This window comes from Octopus bimaculoides, chromosome 11, assembly GCF_001194135.2.
Source record: "Octopus bimaculoides isolate UCB-OBI-ISO-001 chromosome 11, ASM119413v2, whole genome shotgun sequence".
Classification (NCBI taxonomy): Eukaryota; Metazoa; Mollusca; class Cephalopoda; order Octopoda; family Octopodidae; genus Octopus; species Octopus bimaculoides.
Window position 1 is genome coordinate 40,531,736 of NC_068991.1, and position 15,426 is coordinate 40,547,161.

The 15,426-nt window shown below is 30.0% G+C and overlaps 1 protein-coding gene across 17 annotated transcripts in view; it reads left to right on the forward strand.

Annotated features, from left to right (window-relative positions):
- Positions 1-15,350, forward strand: part of LOC106883701 (plasma membrane calcium-transporting ATPase 2) — a 319,550-nt gene extending 304,200 nt beyond the window's left edge. For 15 of the 17 annotated variants that reach the window (XM_052971718.1, XM_052971728.1, XM_052971729.1 and 12 more), the window contains one exon: positions 2,573-4,205. In XM_052971718.1, the coding sequence (XP_052827678.1) occupies positions 2,573-2,968 (396 nt within the window). In that variant the 3' untranslated portion in view covers positions 2,969-4,205. Of the gene's footprint in view, positions 1-2,572; positions 6,194-13,623 lie in introns of those variants that run through there. The other 2 variants (XM_052971734.1, XM_052971735.1) reach the window with 2 other exon arrangements.
- The last annotated feature ends 76 nt before the right edge of the window (positions 15,351-15,426 follow it).

Sequence of the window (15,426 nt, forward strand, 5' to 3'; positions counted from 1 at the left end):
TGATCAACAATATATTATAAAAGGAAACATTCTTTTCAATTGTTTTTCCTTAGACCTCTTACAATGCTGCAATTGTCCCGAAATGTACCTGAAGAAAAGATTAGAGGTGTTGGGAAGAGGGACGTAAATTTAGTTCTAGTTGAAAATATTGTGTTGTTATGATTTAGTTAATAATTCTTCAAGAACTAATTCTTTAAACTGTTGCAGCATCTTTGCAAAATTCAAAACAGGAAATGATTATTTATTTATATGCATCTTGAACTTCGTTGAACCTAGTCCCAACACCTAGAATTATTCATTCTACTTATGGTTGCAGTGGTGGTGAGCAAATCAAAAGTAGATTTTCATAGCTCCCTTATCTTTCTGTTAAACCAATAGTTATTGTGCCAGTTTTATCTTGCTCCTTTCCACTATGTGTAAGTAGGAAAACCTAATAATGTTACAAAAGGTTTATTTGTTGTTTTTTTTCAAATCCTATAGCTTAGCCAGCTATGTAATTCTTGTCAAAAGATTCTAGTCGAAGTTTTATACAAAGGCAAGAGAAAAAATAACTAACATAAAAGTTAGAAAGCTGGTAACTCAACATACACTCCTAAGCAAGAAAAAACAAAACAGTGAACCATTTTAGAAAATATTTTTAAGTAAAAGCTTTCTCTGCAAATTGTATTTTCTAATTAATGATACTCCTTCAAAATAATATTCCATATTTGAAGGTGTGTGTGTGTTGGTAGGTAAAATAAGTTTGTGAGTGAATTATTTGAATATAATAATATCTGATGTGAGGTTGATTTACTGTTACCAATCAGTGAAGGGAGGATACAGCTGTTTTTTATAAGCTGTTTAATTCGAGAGATAATGAAGAACCTTAATTCTTGCAGTTTAAAGTGTACAGTGCAGTTAGGCTCAGTTAAAATGTACTATCAAGATTGAAAGCAAATTAATGGAAAATAATTGTGTATTTCTTTGAAGTTGGATCCATATGATCAATAATATGAGTCAGATTGTGAAAGAGTCAAATATTTCTTAGTTACATTGATATACGTTAAATTTTAGGTTAGATTACACAACTTTGATATGTAATTTATATTCCAGAAAGTATGCAACTTAAAACTTGTTTTTTAGTTTCAAAACTGAAGAATACAATTTAAATTAACTTGAAATTCTTAAAAAAAAATCTAAATATCACGTAGTGTTATCTTAAAAACTACATCCCTAATGAAGAATTTTAAATAAAATTTAAGTTCCATAAACACTAAGATAGTTCCAGTTATTTGTTGCTAAATTTTCTTTAAATTTGGCCCATGCAAAATAAAATAAATTACTAAATATATATATATATATATTCAACTTTTAATAATATCAAATGTAAAAATTTGATATTTTCCCAACTGGTTCATTTTGGCTTTGAATCTTTTCTTCACTGGGAGTGTATGCCTTCCTTTTTACTTAAAATAATATTTAACATCTAACTGGCATCCCATTTCTTTCTTTTTTTTATTATTGATTCTAATTTTAACTGAACATTTTGACTCCTTTTGACTTAGTTCTATAATCAGCAAATTTTTCTAGTTTCTGCTATTTTGTGGATCTGCAGCTTAAGTCGCTAGTGGTTCTTATCCAGTTGAAATAGCTTGTCTTGATTTTATACTTGTTGAAATCACCTCCAGATTAGATGAAACTTTAATGAAAACTTGGTGGTTGTTTCTTTTTTTTTTTCTCTCTTTTTTTTTTTTTTTTTTTTTTTTTTTTTTGTTTTCATTGGCACAATTTAGGTGGAATTTGCAGTCCACACTACCGTAGGTAATTAAATTATTTAAGAAAATAGATCTTGTATGTGAAGACACTTTTAAGTATAGTCAGAATAGTTACAACTTTTGTTTGATAGAAGGAAGCTAAAATTCCTACAGAATATATTAACTTTGTCTCAGAGGAAAAAATATTTGGTAGAGCTATTGTAAAATTAAAATTTTCCTGTCAGTATGCAATTATAAGATATGAAATTTATTAAACCTCACTTAAAATTTCAGTAATCTGGGAGAAACAATATGTTTACTACTCAAAATAAGTTTAGAATAAGCCACATATTTTAAAATAAGGAATTGAATACCATGGTATTGAAATATTAAAATTAAATTTAGATGCGTTTTGTTTCTTCAATTTACTTGAGCAATTTTTGTGAGTATTACATGTAATTATATTGAATAATAATAATATAAAATACTTTTTAAATATTTTCAAGTTTAAATGAAGCATTTAAGCAAAAGTATTGATATTGTTAGTTACTAAACATAGATGAATCTTTAGTATTTGGAAGTAGTTTTTATTTGTTCCTTTGATAATATTTAAAAAAAAAAACTCATTTTTATTTCTAGTTATCGTTCTTTAATGCTGACCAACTATAATATTCCAATTTATTAATGGCTGATTTGAAATGCCATCTGGAAAAAGTTAAGGTCCATCAAAAAATGGATAACTTTGAACAGTCCTCAGTTGTTAAGTTTTTTACTGCTACTACTACTGCTGTCATTGAGATGTTAACCTAAATAGCTGACTAATTTTCTTCTGTTGACAGCTTCGGGTAGTGCGAGCGTTTAAGAGTACTTTGGAAGACCTTGAGGAAAAACGTAGCATTCACAGTTTCCACAGTTTACACAGCATACGTAGTTCGCGTAGCCACCCTGGGCCCCGGCCCATAAGTGAAGAGGCTTATCACCATGACCACCATTTACGATCAAGTCCACCAGAAAACCTGTATCTTAACACCCCAGAAATTGTCTCCACTCCAATAACTCCACTTGATCATCAGCCATTCAAGACAAAAAGCCAGTCATTTGAAAATGTTCCTCTGGTTGCTAAGCAACCTTCACCCATACTGGCTCCTGTTAACCAAACCCGCAAAAAGTCTCCAACAAAGACCTTCAGTCAGTCTGACATTGCCAACACAAATATCCATGAGACTTCAATTTAGTAGTTTTTCATTTGTTAACAAAAGAAAAAAGTGGAAAATCTTTTCTGTGTGAATTTTTTTTTCCCCCCTTAATGGATCCAGTTAGCAGACCATAACTGATGATGGTGTTAATAATGAAGGAAAGACTCTGATAATGAGCATCTCTTTGAGGTGATAGAACGATCTGGTCGCTCCATATTGCCACTGATCCAATCACCTCCCACATATTCCAAATGCTACCAAGTGAAACTTGTTATAAAAAAATAAATAAAAACTGTTGAAGGGACCACAGAAACCAAAGGTCAAACTGGATTTGACTTTTTTGGGGTGTCATCATTTTGATCAAAGGATAATAGATTATTCACACAAGCTTCTGGTGCAGTGCACCTTTTTATATTTTCTTTCATAAGTTCCTCTTTTTTTCTTTATCTTTTTTATTATTTTGTTCAATTCAATTTTAAATGTATCTTTTTTTTTTTATTATTCTTATTATTACTCACAATTTTTCCCCATCAGTGGATGGACTCCTGTGAATAGTGTCTAACTTTTAGTCTGATATATAACAGTAGAATAACTTATTACTAAACACTTCACTCACCTCTAACATAAACCTACCACTTCACTGCTCTTAATGAAACATTTATCAGCTGTGTTGTGATAATCCCATGTGAAGGCGATGTGTTTTTGTCAACAATTTTCTTTCCATGATCCTCTGGTACTCTTCCCTGCATGGTATTTATGTTCATGTTTAACCCAAGATTTTATCCTTTTTTTTTTACCCAGATGATGTTGCTATTATATGTATTTTGTTTTTTACTTTTTATTTAATTCACATTTTCCTTGCTCTTGCCTTTTTTCCTTTCCAGTTTGGAGACCTAAAATTACCATTGCTTAGAATTCAAATTTGCAAATGTGTGTCATATTAGTTCACATAGTCTTGTTTTTAGTACTGCACTAGTTTATTAGTCCAAATTTTGTTGTTGCGAAACCTTATCCTTTTGTTTTAATTATTAGAGAATGCTGCAATGTTGTTTTCCCTTGTGCTTGTATATGTTTGAACACCCTACCCTTGTTTTGTTTTGGTTTTGTTTTTGGTTTCTTTCCTGTTTTTCAGATTCGTGTTGTTAATGCTTTCCGCATGGCATTAGATGCGCGTTACGATGGACATAGCCTGTCCTCGAACTATAGTTCCCAATCACTTGAAAACCTTAGGATGAGGTACAAATTTCCAGCCAGCCCACGCATCGACGCGTCTGCTAGCACCAACCAGACCGTAGACACATCAGTTTGAGCATGTACTGCACTATTTTGGACTATGCCCTGCATCATATTATGTGGTAGTATACAAATGGGCACTGCAAGAGCTGCTGTTGGAAATATTGTGTGACTTACTTACTGTCACAAATCCCTTTTTCATTTTGTATCATTTGCTATTCATCTTATATTGTTTTGATATCCTTATTCATTTAGAACTTGGGTTCTGAGCTTGCTTTATATTGCTGAAACTGTGCAGTGTAGAAGTACCTTTCCCCTAACATTACTGATCTGGTGCCAGTTCCTGCTGTGAAAACTAATCTTACTATAGATATGAAAAAAATATTTACTGAGTGCAGTATATCTTTGAAACCTACATCCCCACAAAGATAATTTAGTTGATATTGATATCAAGCCAATATGCATATCTAGTAGGATAAAAAAAAAACATTATTTACATATATACCCCAAAATTTTCAGATTTCTTCCAATCAGTTGGGCTGAGGCACGTACATTTTCAATATTAGTTTACTCCTTTTTATAATCAAAACCCTTCCCTTTAAGTTTTAAAATGTTTTAAATTATGAATTTTAAGATTTAAAAAAAAAATAAACCAAAACCTTGTTCTTATTTGACTGTCATACTTGAAGCTAGAAGCATGTGTGCAGATGTGTTTACAATTGCTGCCATACTTTTCATTATGTTCGATACAGTATAAAGATTTTCAGTAATTTTTACATCATCTTTATACCGTCTACTTTCATTTTATGTATGTGCAGGAACTGTGTGTATGTGTGTGCAATTGCTCATACAAAACACCAACTGCTTTGTTCATTTTATATTTTTCTTTAACCGAAGGCTAATTGTCTCAAATGTGTGGTTGAAATTAAAAATTAACCTTTAAAATGTTGAAAAATGGAGAAAAGTTTTTACACAAATTTTTTCCTCTCTGAGTGGAAAATTTACGAAAAAATAAAATTATGGAAAATAACAAAAAAAAAAATTTTTTTAACTTCGAGTTTTATGTACAAAATGATCTTTAAAATGAAATAAATGGAACTAGAAATGATTAATTGATTTTAGAAGAAACATTTTTGTAATTATTCAAATGTAAATTTTGAAAATCTCTATTTAAAAAACGCAAAAAAAAAAAGGTACAGAAACAAAACCATTTTGTAGTGGGATATGTTATGGACACCATCATTGGGTGTTTCAATTATTGGAATGGATTAATCTTACACAACTAGTGGGCGTCTTGAAGTATGACTGCAGGTATTGGCTGTGCTGTTAGATACTGAGCAGGTTTCCTGTGTTTCTAGTGTGACGATAAATATTTACTAACACCAAACACACAGTTTGATTCACATTTTACAAAATTTCCTTTCAGAAAATTAATAAATGCAAAAAAAAAAAAACTTAAAATGAATTGTATTAATTCCTTTAAAATAAAATAATAGTTTCATTATCTTAAATCAACAGATAATTATAAAGTAAATAACTTTTTAAAATATTATTAAAAATGACTTTAAAATAGCTTACTCTGCAAGAACTTTTAATCTTGCAGTTATTAGTTTCCATGTACTGGCAGTTTTTAGAGCATATCAATATTAACTGACTGCTATGATTTTATTGTCACGGGGAAAAAATTCAAATCTTTGGTATGCTCTCATTCTTATCTCAGATCAGTTCTTTTTTTTTTTATTTTATTATTATTAACAGTAGGATGCCAGCTAGCTCTCTGGATGTATGTTTACTTGAGCTTACATGTTCTAGCTGCACTTTATCCTATCTCTCTATCACCATACACAAAGTCATTGACTTAAAAACTTCTGTATCAACAATGAGGCAAATAATGGCAGAAAAAGGTGAGATGACTAGGTCATCTGCAGTTCTTAAAGATTGATTGGTAATTTAACTGTAGGTTTTGTACCAACAACTGTTTTGTTCTCAGCATTGTTTATCGTTTTTATGAATAAAAACGTTTGACCTGTAGTATTTTGTTATTGTTTGTAGTTGTTTAAATAACAGCTTTTATTTATTTTTCATTTTTTCTTTTCTTTTTCTAATCCTGAATTACTAATTACTATTACTTTCATCTTGCATTTATGCAATTTATTAACACCAGTGTTCAGTAATTTACTCGTAAAATGGTAAATACAAACACCCTGAAATAAAAACCACATTGATGCTAAACTTAGAGACTTAATCTGGCTGCGTATATTTCTGGGAAAAAAAAATTGAAAGCCCATACAATAACAACAGGGCTTTGTGAAAATTCACTCAGTTGTCTTATTGATTAAACACCATTTTATTTCTCCTCATTCATATTCTCCCAGTTATAACACAAGTTGCCAGCTGTAACTGTCCAGATTCATCTTGATAAGAATATGTGGGCAGGTTATAGCCAATATATTTACTGTTGAAATTTACTAAACTGTTCAATAAATGTTGTTATGGGAAGTATGCACGTGTTTGTGTACGTATTTGTGTGATTTTATTGAAACAATTTGATTTTCCTTTATTTACTTGAATTCATTATTAAAATTCCTTTGATTAGATATGGAAACCAGAAACAAATTGTTTGTTTCTGAAAGCCACATTAATAATTAAAATTTTAGTGGGACTGATTTGATATCACTGATGTGAAACATTGCTTTGAACTCAGTAATTCTGTAAATAAAGGTTCTACTGAAAGTCTGCAGCAAAACCCTACTGAACAATCAGTGGTTGCCAGTGTGATTACTGATATTAACATAGATTTAGACGACACATACACACAGATACACACACATTTTAGTCTAAAGCTTGGTAACCACAGAGAAACTCTTTTATGTGTAGCTGTTGTTCCCTAAATTAAAAGATAACTTTCTGGTGGAACCACTTTTGAAGTTTTAACTCCCAAAGCACACATATAAAGCTATAAACAAGAACAGGTAAGTATTGAGTTGGAAAACCCTTTTGGAAAGAATAAGTCAAGGGCTACCCTTTGACTTTTTTTTATCCCAAACAATTTTTCAATTCAATATTTACATGCTATTGTTTATAGCTTTACATGTATGCTTTGAGAGATACTATTCCAAAAAGAACTATTTCATATTCTCTTAAAAGGTCAAAATTAGTTGGGGTAATATTTGCCATTTTATAATGAATTATTTCCTTGTTTTCGGCATATTTTCACATACATTATTTCTTAAAAGTTACCAAATTTTAGATACAACTAAACTAATTTAGTTCTAAGTAACTTGTAAGCTCTTGGAATTATACTCATGCATATATGTGCACATTCTAAAACTTTACAAAAGGATCTGGAATAAAAATTGAGATATTTTTGTTTATTATTTTGTGAGAAAATAAATAAATAGCAATGAGGTAGAAAACTACTTAATTTTCTTTTGTTTTGTTTTTTGTGTTTTTTTTTAAATTTCATTAACACTAAGATTAATAAGCATTGCACTGTTCCCTGGGTTTTGTATTCAAATTTCTGGGTGGACAGGTTTTGTCTAAAGCTGCTAAATATTTACATTGATACAAATAGTTTTCTGTTTTTTTAAATCATTTCAAATCTTGAGCCCTAATGACAATCTCCCATTCAAACCCTATTTTCAAAAACTGTTTTTCAAATTTTTAACCATCTTAAGAATTAGATTTGGTTTTATTGAATATAACTATTTGTGAAATTATTGCTATTATTTGAAAATATTTATTTTCTCCACAAAATAGTCTTTAGAATTTTACAGAACTCCTCACTGACAAAATTGTCTCAATAAAATAGCAATTTATTATATCCACCATACTTGGAAGTATATTTTAAAAAAATGTATATTTGAAGATAAAATAACAAAAAAAAAATCATTGAGAATTGTTCTGTATAAGAGGAAGTGTTAAAAAAAGTGAATTTTATATACACATTACTGCTTCATTTACTTCATGCATCATGGATTTCATCGAGCTCTGGATATGAACCAGGAATACATTGGAGTTAAAGAAATCTGCCAAAATATCTTACAACATGTTTTTCCCAAGAACTAAGGTGACATTTGCAACCAGAGAGAATACCGCGGCAAACATTGGAAGCATTGTGGAGCCAGTTCTGTCGTAATGGTGAAACTTTCCTTGTCCAAACAACATGACTCTACTTACCCACCTACTTACCTATGTAGCATGATTGTATCCTTCTTCTGCCTTTTTTCTTTTTTTATTTTTTCTTCTCTTTTTTCTAACTTGTCTTTAACCCTCCTCTGTGCTCTTTGATGAGCAGATTCAACCTCTCTCGCTGCTTTCTTCCATTCAGATCAACATTATTCTATCCAATGTGTCAACAAATGAGCACTTGCAGGCTTACATCTGCTGCTTTTCATTGTTGGCAAGAAATTCTCTCAGTCCCAAGCACCAAATTGTTTACTATGCACATCTATCTCATCCTGTCTGCCATTTATCCCAACATCCCAAACATCAGTGTTGTATTTAAAATTGTGTTCAAATTTTCAATATGTATTCATTTCTATTCTCTAAATAATTTTAAAGCTTTATTTTCTTTGTTGTCAAACTAAAATTCAATAATACAGTTAGGTTAAGAGTTTTAAATATTCGTGCCCTGACTTTTCTGCAAATTCTTCATTTGCAAATGTTTATATTCTCAGAATTCTCATTCCTTCTTATAGAAAACTTTGGAACAGTTGCATTTCATGCAAAATAATTGTTTTTAATATTTGCCCCTGCAAGTTCTTTACTCAAAACGAAATTTTAAAATCTGATATTTAAATATGTTTTGCGAAAAAGCTATATATATTTCCTACACCCATCTGCTTTTAGTACTCTCTCCAGTTATTGACTCACTTTTACTTTTCTTCTTTACAATTCACTCTGCTTTGTCTGTTAAAAATCAAATTCTTATTTTCTCTTACTTTCTTATTTTCTATTCTACCAAGGAAAGATATTAGATTTTTATGGTAATAATGTAAAATTATATTTATTAAACCAATAATTGTTTCTCTTTTTAATTAGAAAATAAAATTGATACTTTTGTTTTGAACAGCTTTAGGGATTATAATGTCTTATATGATTAATATCAATTTGAAGAACCCAAATTATTGATTCCTTGGTGAAATCAATACATTCCCAATCTTTATTCAAATTTTAAATTATTCCAAAAAACTGTTCTCAGTTCTCATCACAAATATATTGACATTTTGGATTTCTAATTTAGATGAATTCATGTGTGGTTTTATCAATAACCATTTCTCTTTTATCATTTTAGGTTTCTAAATTGGTCTTCATTATCTGCAAATGTAACAAAAAATATTTTAATCTTCTTGCTTTGAACTGTCTTCATAGATGCTAACTACAATTTAAAATTTTTATCTGCTAGTTCTAGCTTTTGCATATCTTTTTTCACATCAGACAACTTCATCACAATAGGTTAGATGATGGCACTTAATCAAGCTTCCTTCAGCTTCTTGATACTGATCTTCAATATCAGTTATCATTTCCTTATACACAAACATATGCACACACATACACACATATATTTGCAGTGATACAAAAAATTCCATATAAAAACAGTTTCCACATTAAGAGCAAAATCTAATCAACTTAATAAACAATATTATGGTATCTAAACTTATTGCATGTTGCTACAGTTTCTTCGGTGCTGAGACGAAATCTTGATTCTAAACTTAATTTTAAGACTTAAGAATGACTTCCAAAAATTTCTCTCTACTTCAATCTATATCTTTACAATTAACTTCAGTTTTCATATTTTATTTTTCCAATGCTTGAGACTTCATATTCTATTAAATTAAACATTTCTATCTCATCTTTTGGAATGAAATTTCTTAAAGGCAAGAAAATCATCTTACCTGCCTGCTATTTATTATTGAACACATTTCACTTACTATATGCTAATCTGATTCCTATGGTTTATCATTTTCATTATAGTTTAATGGAAATTCTTTGGGCTTCCTTTTTGCTTCTTTTTTTTTCTTTCTTTTTTTCATTTACAATCTGGGGTTACTTCTACTGTCAAATTATCTTGCTTGAATTGTTTAACAATGTCTACCTAAAATTCTTCACTTAAGAGATTTTAATTCTTTCTTGTAATTTATATTTTTCTTTTCACTTTCTCTCTAGCTTCCCATCCAATTTCTAATATTGTTGATTTTTGGTGCAAAAATTGTTTACATCTCTAATATAGATTTAGATAACTGTAAGTTTATGAATTTTATTGCAAGATTTATCTTTATAATAGATTTTTTCTTGCCAAAATGTAAGATATTTGAAACATTAATTAGATCAAGCAAACATTGTACTGAGCAAAGACTTCTCTCAAAAATGCAAATACATTAGTTATAAATTATAATGTAGAAAATACATCAAGACATTTGACACTAACTTACAAATTTGTAAGTCTTATGATGAAAGTTTGCTTGCTAATGTTGACCTCTGAACTAAAATGATCAGCAGTGTGCCCGGGAAAAAATATTTATCTTTCAAATGACTAGTCCCAGTCTTTGTAAATAATTTAAGATGAAGTGTGTTACTATAAACAACAGAAGCCATTTGTAACGATTGCTTCCTCATCTTGACACTGCATGATTGTTGCAAATGAGTGCCACCATTATACAAATAGTGTCATTTGTTTCCAATCTTCAATGAGAACCAGTCAAAGAGAAACGAGTGATGGCTGGCAACAGGAAGGGCATCCAGCTGTAGAAAATCTGCCTAAGCCATGCAAGTATGGAAAAGTGAATGTTAAAATGATGATGATGATCTTCCATTCAGTTGCAAAACTCAGCTCAAGTTATATATTGTCCAGTATTGCTATTTGAAGGTATACCAATAATCCTATGAATTATGGTGTATGATTCTATGTACACTCTTGTATAACATAATGTAACAAACTGGTGAAGTGAGATTGAATAAAATATGTGATATGAATTTTATTTAAATATCTCTTTGCTTTTATTTTATTATTAAATTTGATACAAAATATAATAGCTTAATTCATTAACCATTTCATTACCATATTTCTATTGAAATACACTATCTTTATTTCAATAAATTTTGAAAATAATAAAGAATTTAATAAAATAACTTTTTCGTTATTAAGCTGGTGTTTGAAACATAAATTAAAATGAAATTTTGATGAATTTTAATTTAGATCACTTTACAACTTTAGAACATTTTTAAAAAATTATACAAACAGAAAGTTTATATCATAGAACCAGGGACAGTTTCAGGCAAGTTGGTATCAAAAAAGGATTGAAGCAGGTTTATGTATTAGAAATATATTTATAAACACCAGGTATTTTGGCAAGATACAACCAACTAGTTTTTCTCCTTCACTCTTTATGGGCTTTTGTACAGCCCATCAGTGCCTTGCCAGAGAGTGCATAGCTCTACAAATACACTGCAGCTAAAGTAAATAAATCTTCATGAAATATTCTATAACAAAGTAACCAACTTGTACAATACATTAAAGTATATTTACATGAAGTTTTAATGCTTGCTTATGTTGTGGATGAATAAATGGAATCCTAACTTGAAATGTTCCATCAAATAATGTAAAGTTGCTGTCAACTGATAATCTTGCTACAAGCTTTGCGTTATATATTTCTTTTAATCAAGTCACCAAATATTTAATAGCTAAAAATATCCATCAAATTCAGATGTATATTAATCAGAACTGAGGTGAGTCTCTCTCTCTCTCTCTCTCTCTCTCTCTCTCTCTCTCTCTCTCTCTCTCTCTCCCTTTCTCTCCCTCTCTCTCTCTCTCTCCCTTTCTCTCCCTCTCTCTATCTCTCTATTATCTCTGAAAACTTAGTCTTCCAACAATCTAGATCACTAGTCAGAAAAAGTTCTCTAAAATATATCCCTTGTTACTTTTTAAAAACAGGTTTGACAACGTACTATTATTATTACCATAGGGGTAGAGGAGTTGGTACAAACAAGAAACATCTAAACTAGGTGTTTTACCATTATTCAGGTGTTTTATTTTTGTTTATTTTTTTTTTAGACTTGTGGGCTTTTTAGTTCATGAGCTCTATCGAGAGATCAGCTTTACCTTCTTGTTTGACTCCACAATTTGGTAGTAATTATCACATGCTGTATTGAATTCCATTAATTATTGATCTTTCTTTCCAATTTGAGACATCATGCCAAAGTAAGAAAATATTATTATTCTTCTGTGGGGGTTGATTCAACAAACTGGTTGCAGTCTACAGCTAAAGCTACTTTTTCATCATATGCCACTTGCTGCCTTAGTATATAGACAAATTCCTATTTCTCTCCCTATAAAATCTACAAGTGTTATCTTTTTAAGAAAGAAAACTTATATGAACGTGAATTCTCAAACTAATTTCAAAGTCAATTCTAGCAACTTTTGTTAGGTTGCTAATCTGAGGATTAAATTGTAATTATAAAATCATTATTATTGTTATTACTGAGTACAACGAGAAATGACTTTTCAGGAACTTGATTCCACATAAAAACCACTTCAATTCCACATAAAGTCTACATCAGTTGTAACCTTCAAAACAAGGCTTCAACACCACACTTTAGCATATCTTCTCTCCTTTTTAATACTAGGATGTCATACCTAACCTTCATCATCATTATCATCATCATCATCATATATTTATACCCATTTGTCCAAGGTTACTTAATGTCCCTTGTGGTTAACCAATACAATAGAAGTAAGCTCCTTGTGAGCCAAGTCTACAACACTGTTTTGATGCCCTATCAATGCCATTTCACTTTACATTGCCTTTGAAAAAAAAAGGTATTGTATGTCACACAAACTCATTTCCCCTCTTCCATAAATGTAGGGCCTTGTGCCAACATAAACCACCAATTATTGTGATAACTTAGGATCTACAAAGTGTGATGAGCAATTCTCCTTCAGCAGTGCTGGCGTCAAAGACTTTTTTGAGCCAGAAATATCAGTTCATTGCATGGGCCAGCTTCTTCATTGCCTAGCATTTGCACGTTGCATGCATGTATATTCTTTATATTGTTTTGTTGTTTTTTTTCTTTTCTGATTATCACAATAATTTTACTTTATCGCTTGTTATGTGTGTGTGTGTGTGTGTGTGTATATATATATATATATATATATATATATATATATATATATATATACATGTATGTGTGTGTGTGTATATATATGTATGTGTGTGTGTTTATATGTTATTTTATTTAAGACAAAAAATATATAAAGCAATTTTATCAGTATTACTGTCAGTTTTATCCTTTATTTTGTTTTTTAATTCTTTTTATTTGACTTTTTTTTTCCTTTCTTGGCAAGTATACATATATATATATATATATATATATATATATATATATATATATATATATATATATACATATATATATAAAATTTCCTGTTATTATTTTTATTGTTATTATTCTTTTGTTTTCAGATTCGTGTTGTAAACGCTTTTCAAATGGATTTAGATTCTCACTTGGACAGCTATGACAAACGCAGTCGGCCCTCTGTTGCCAGCTTGCCATCTCTTCAATTACGCTCTGGACCATTAAAAAAAAATAATCTTCCAAGTTCTCCTGAAACGGATGAATGTCCAAGTAAACCATGGCTAAACCGTGCCGAAAGTATCCCATATGCTGACGAACCTTAAAGAAAAGACAATTTTTTTAGAAGAAAGAAATTCTAAACTCCCCTTCTCTTTTTCTTCTTGATCTCTATCTTTCAAGGTTCATAATATTCAATGTCTGTGTGCAGTTTTCATTTCTTAGCTTAAATTATTTTCCTCTGCTTCTCTATTTTGTTACTGTTATCGTTGTTGTTGTTATTCCTGTTCATTTTCTACATTTTATTTTTCCCTTTTTAATTAGTACAACTGTGGTGAATTAATTTAAAGCACTAAGTTATGTTGTCCCCAAAATTGTTTGATACCCTTCAAAAAAAAATCTCTATTCATCAACCCCTTATCCATATATTATTTACTTTATAACATTTCACTCTGACTAACACAACCTCATCATATATCACCTCTGGTTTATGTTGGACAGTATACCGGAATTTCAAAAACTATTAGTAGCATAAAAACTACTTCAAACAATATATATTTATTCAATATTCCAGAGTATTCATTTTCTTTTGAAATGTATTTGAATTGAAAGAGAGAAAAAATATTTCAAAAAAAGTCCTAGAAATTTAGGTATGGAGATAAAATCATTCTAGATTATTTATTAACAAAAATTAAACCTATCCTGACCCAACTACAATATTTTTTTTCCTCCAGCAACTACACAATGATAGAAAGTAACTTAGATTTCAGTGATTCCACTTTCTTACATACACATGCCAGTTAGCTATTTCAGACATCATACTTGTTGGAAACTAGATGTAATCAATATTATTGTAAATAAAATAGAATGTCAAAAAGCATGTTTACATATATATACAAAATGTATATACATACATATGCATACACACACACACACACACACACACACATATATGTGCATATGCTCACACAAACATCCACATTAGTCTTTTGATTGAGTCCATAATCACTTCACATGTATTATTTATGCCTTTGAGATTGGCATAAATATCACATCTATTGCTCTTCTATAAATTTGGGACTTTGTGCTTAGACAAAAGCAGTCGATATTATTTAATCTGTGACAAGTATAATACAAGCTTGTATTTAATTACTGGTTTGAACTTTATTTCATTTCACTTATGTCGCCAATCCTTTTGGAAAAGACATGAAATGTTACAAATTTTGGTATCGTTCTTTTAAAAACTCCAAATTCTGTATAAGAAACTGTTACATACTTTAATCCTGTCAGCATTGAATCCTCCCCTCCTTAGATAGATATAGCTCAATAGAGAATAATTTCTTGTTATTCCTTTTCTCTGGTCTTTGTCAGGTTAACATTTACAATGAGACTTGTGATCTTTAAACACTAACAAAATTTCCCTGTTTTCCTTCCCCATGGTTGTTCATTCTTTAATCACCTCAAATCACGTGCCTCAGTAGTTAGACTGTTTCGTTCCATGTTATTCAGACTCATTGAACATTCATGGTAGTGCATCATATATTTCATTTTTATAATATAAAGTACTTGCATGCATGAGAAAAAGTGTATGTGGGGTGTATTCATTCTGTGTGCATGTGTATGTATGCACATGCACACATTACATATATATTATATATATATATATATATATATATATATATATATATATATAT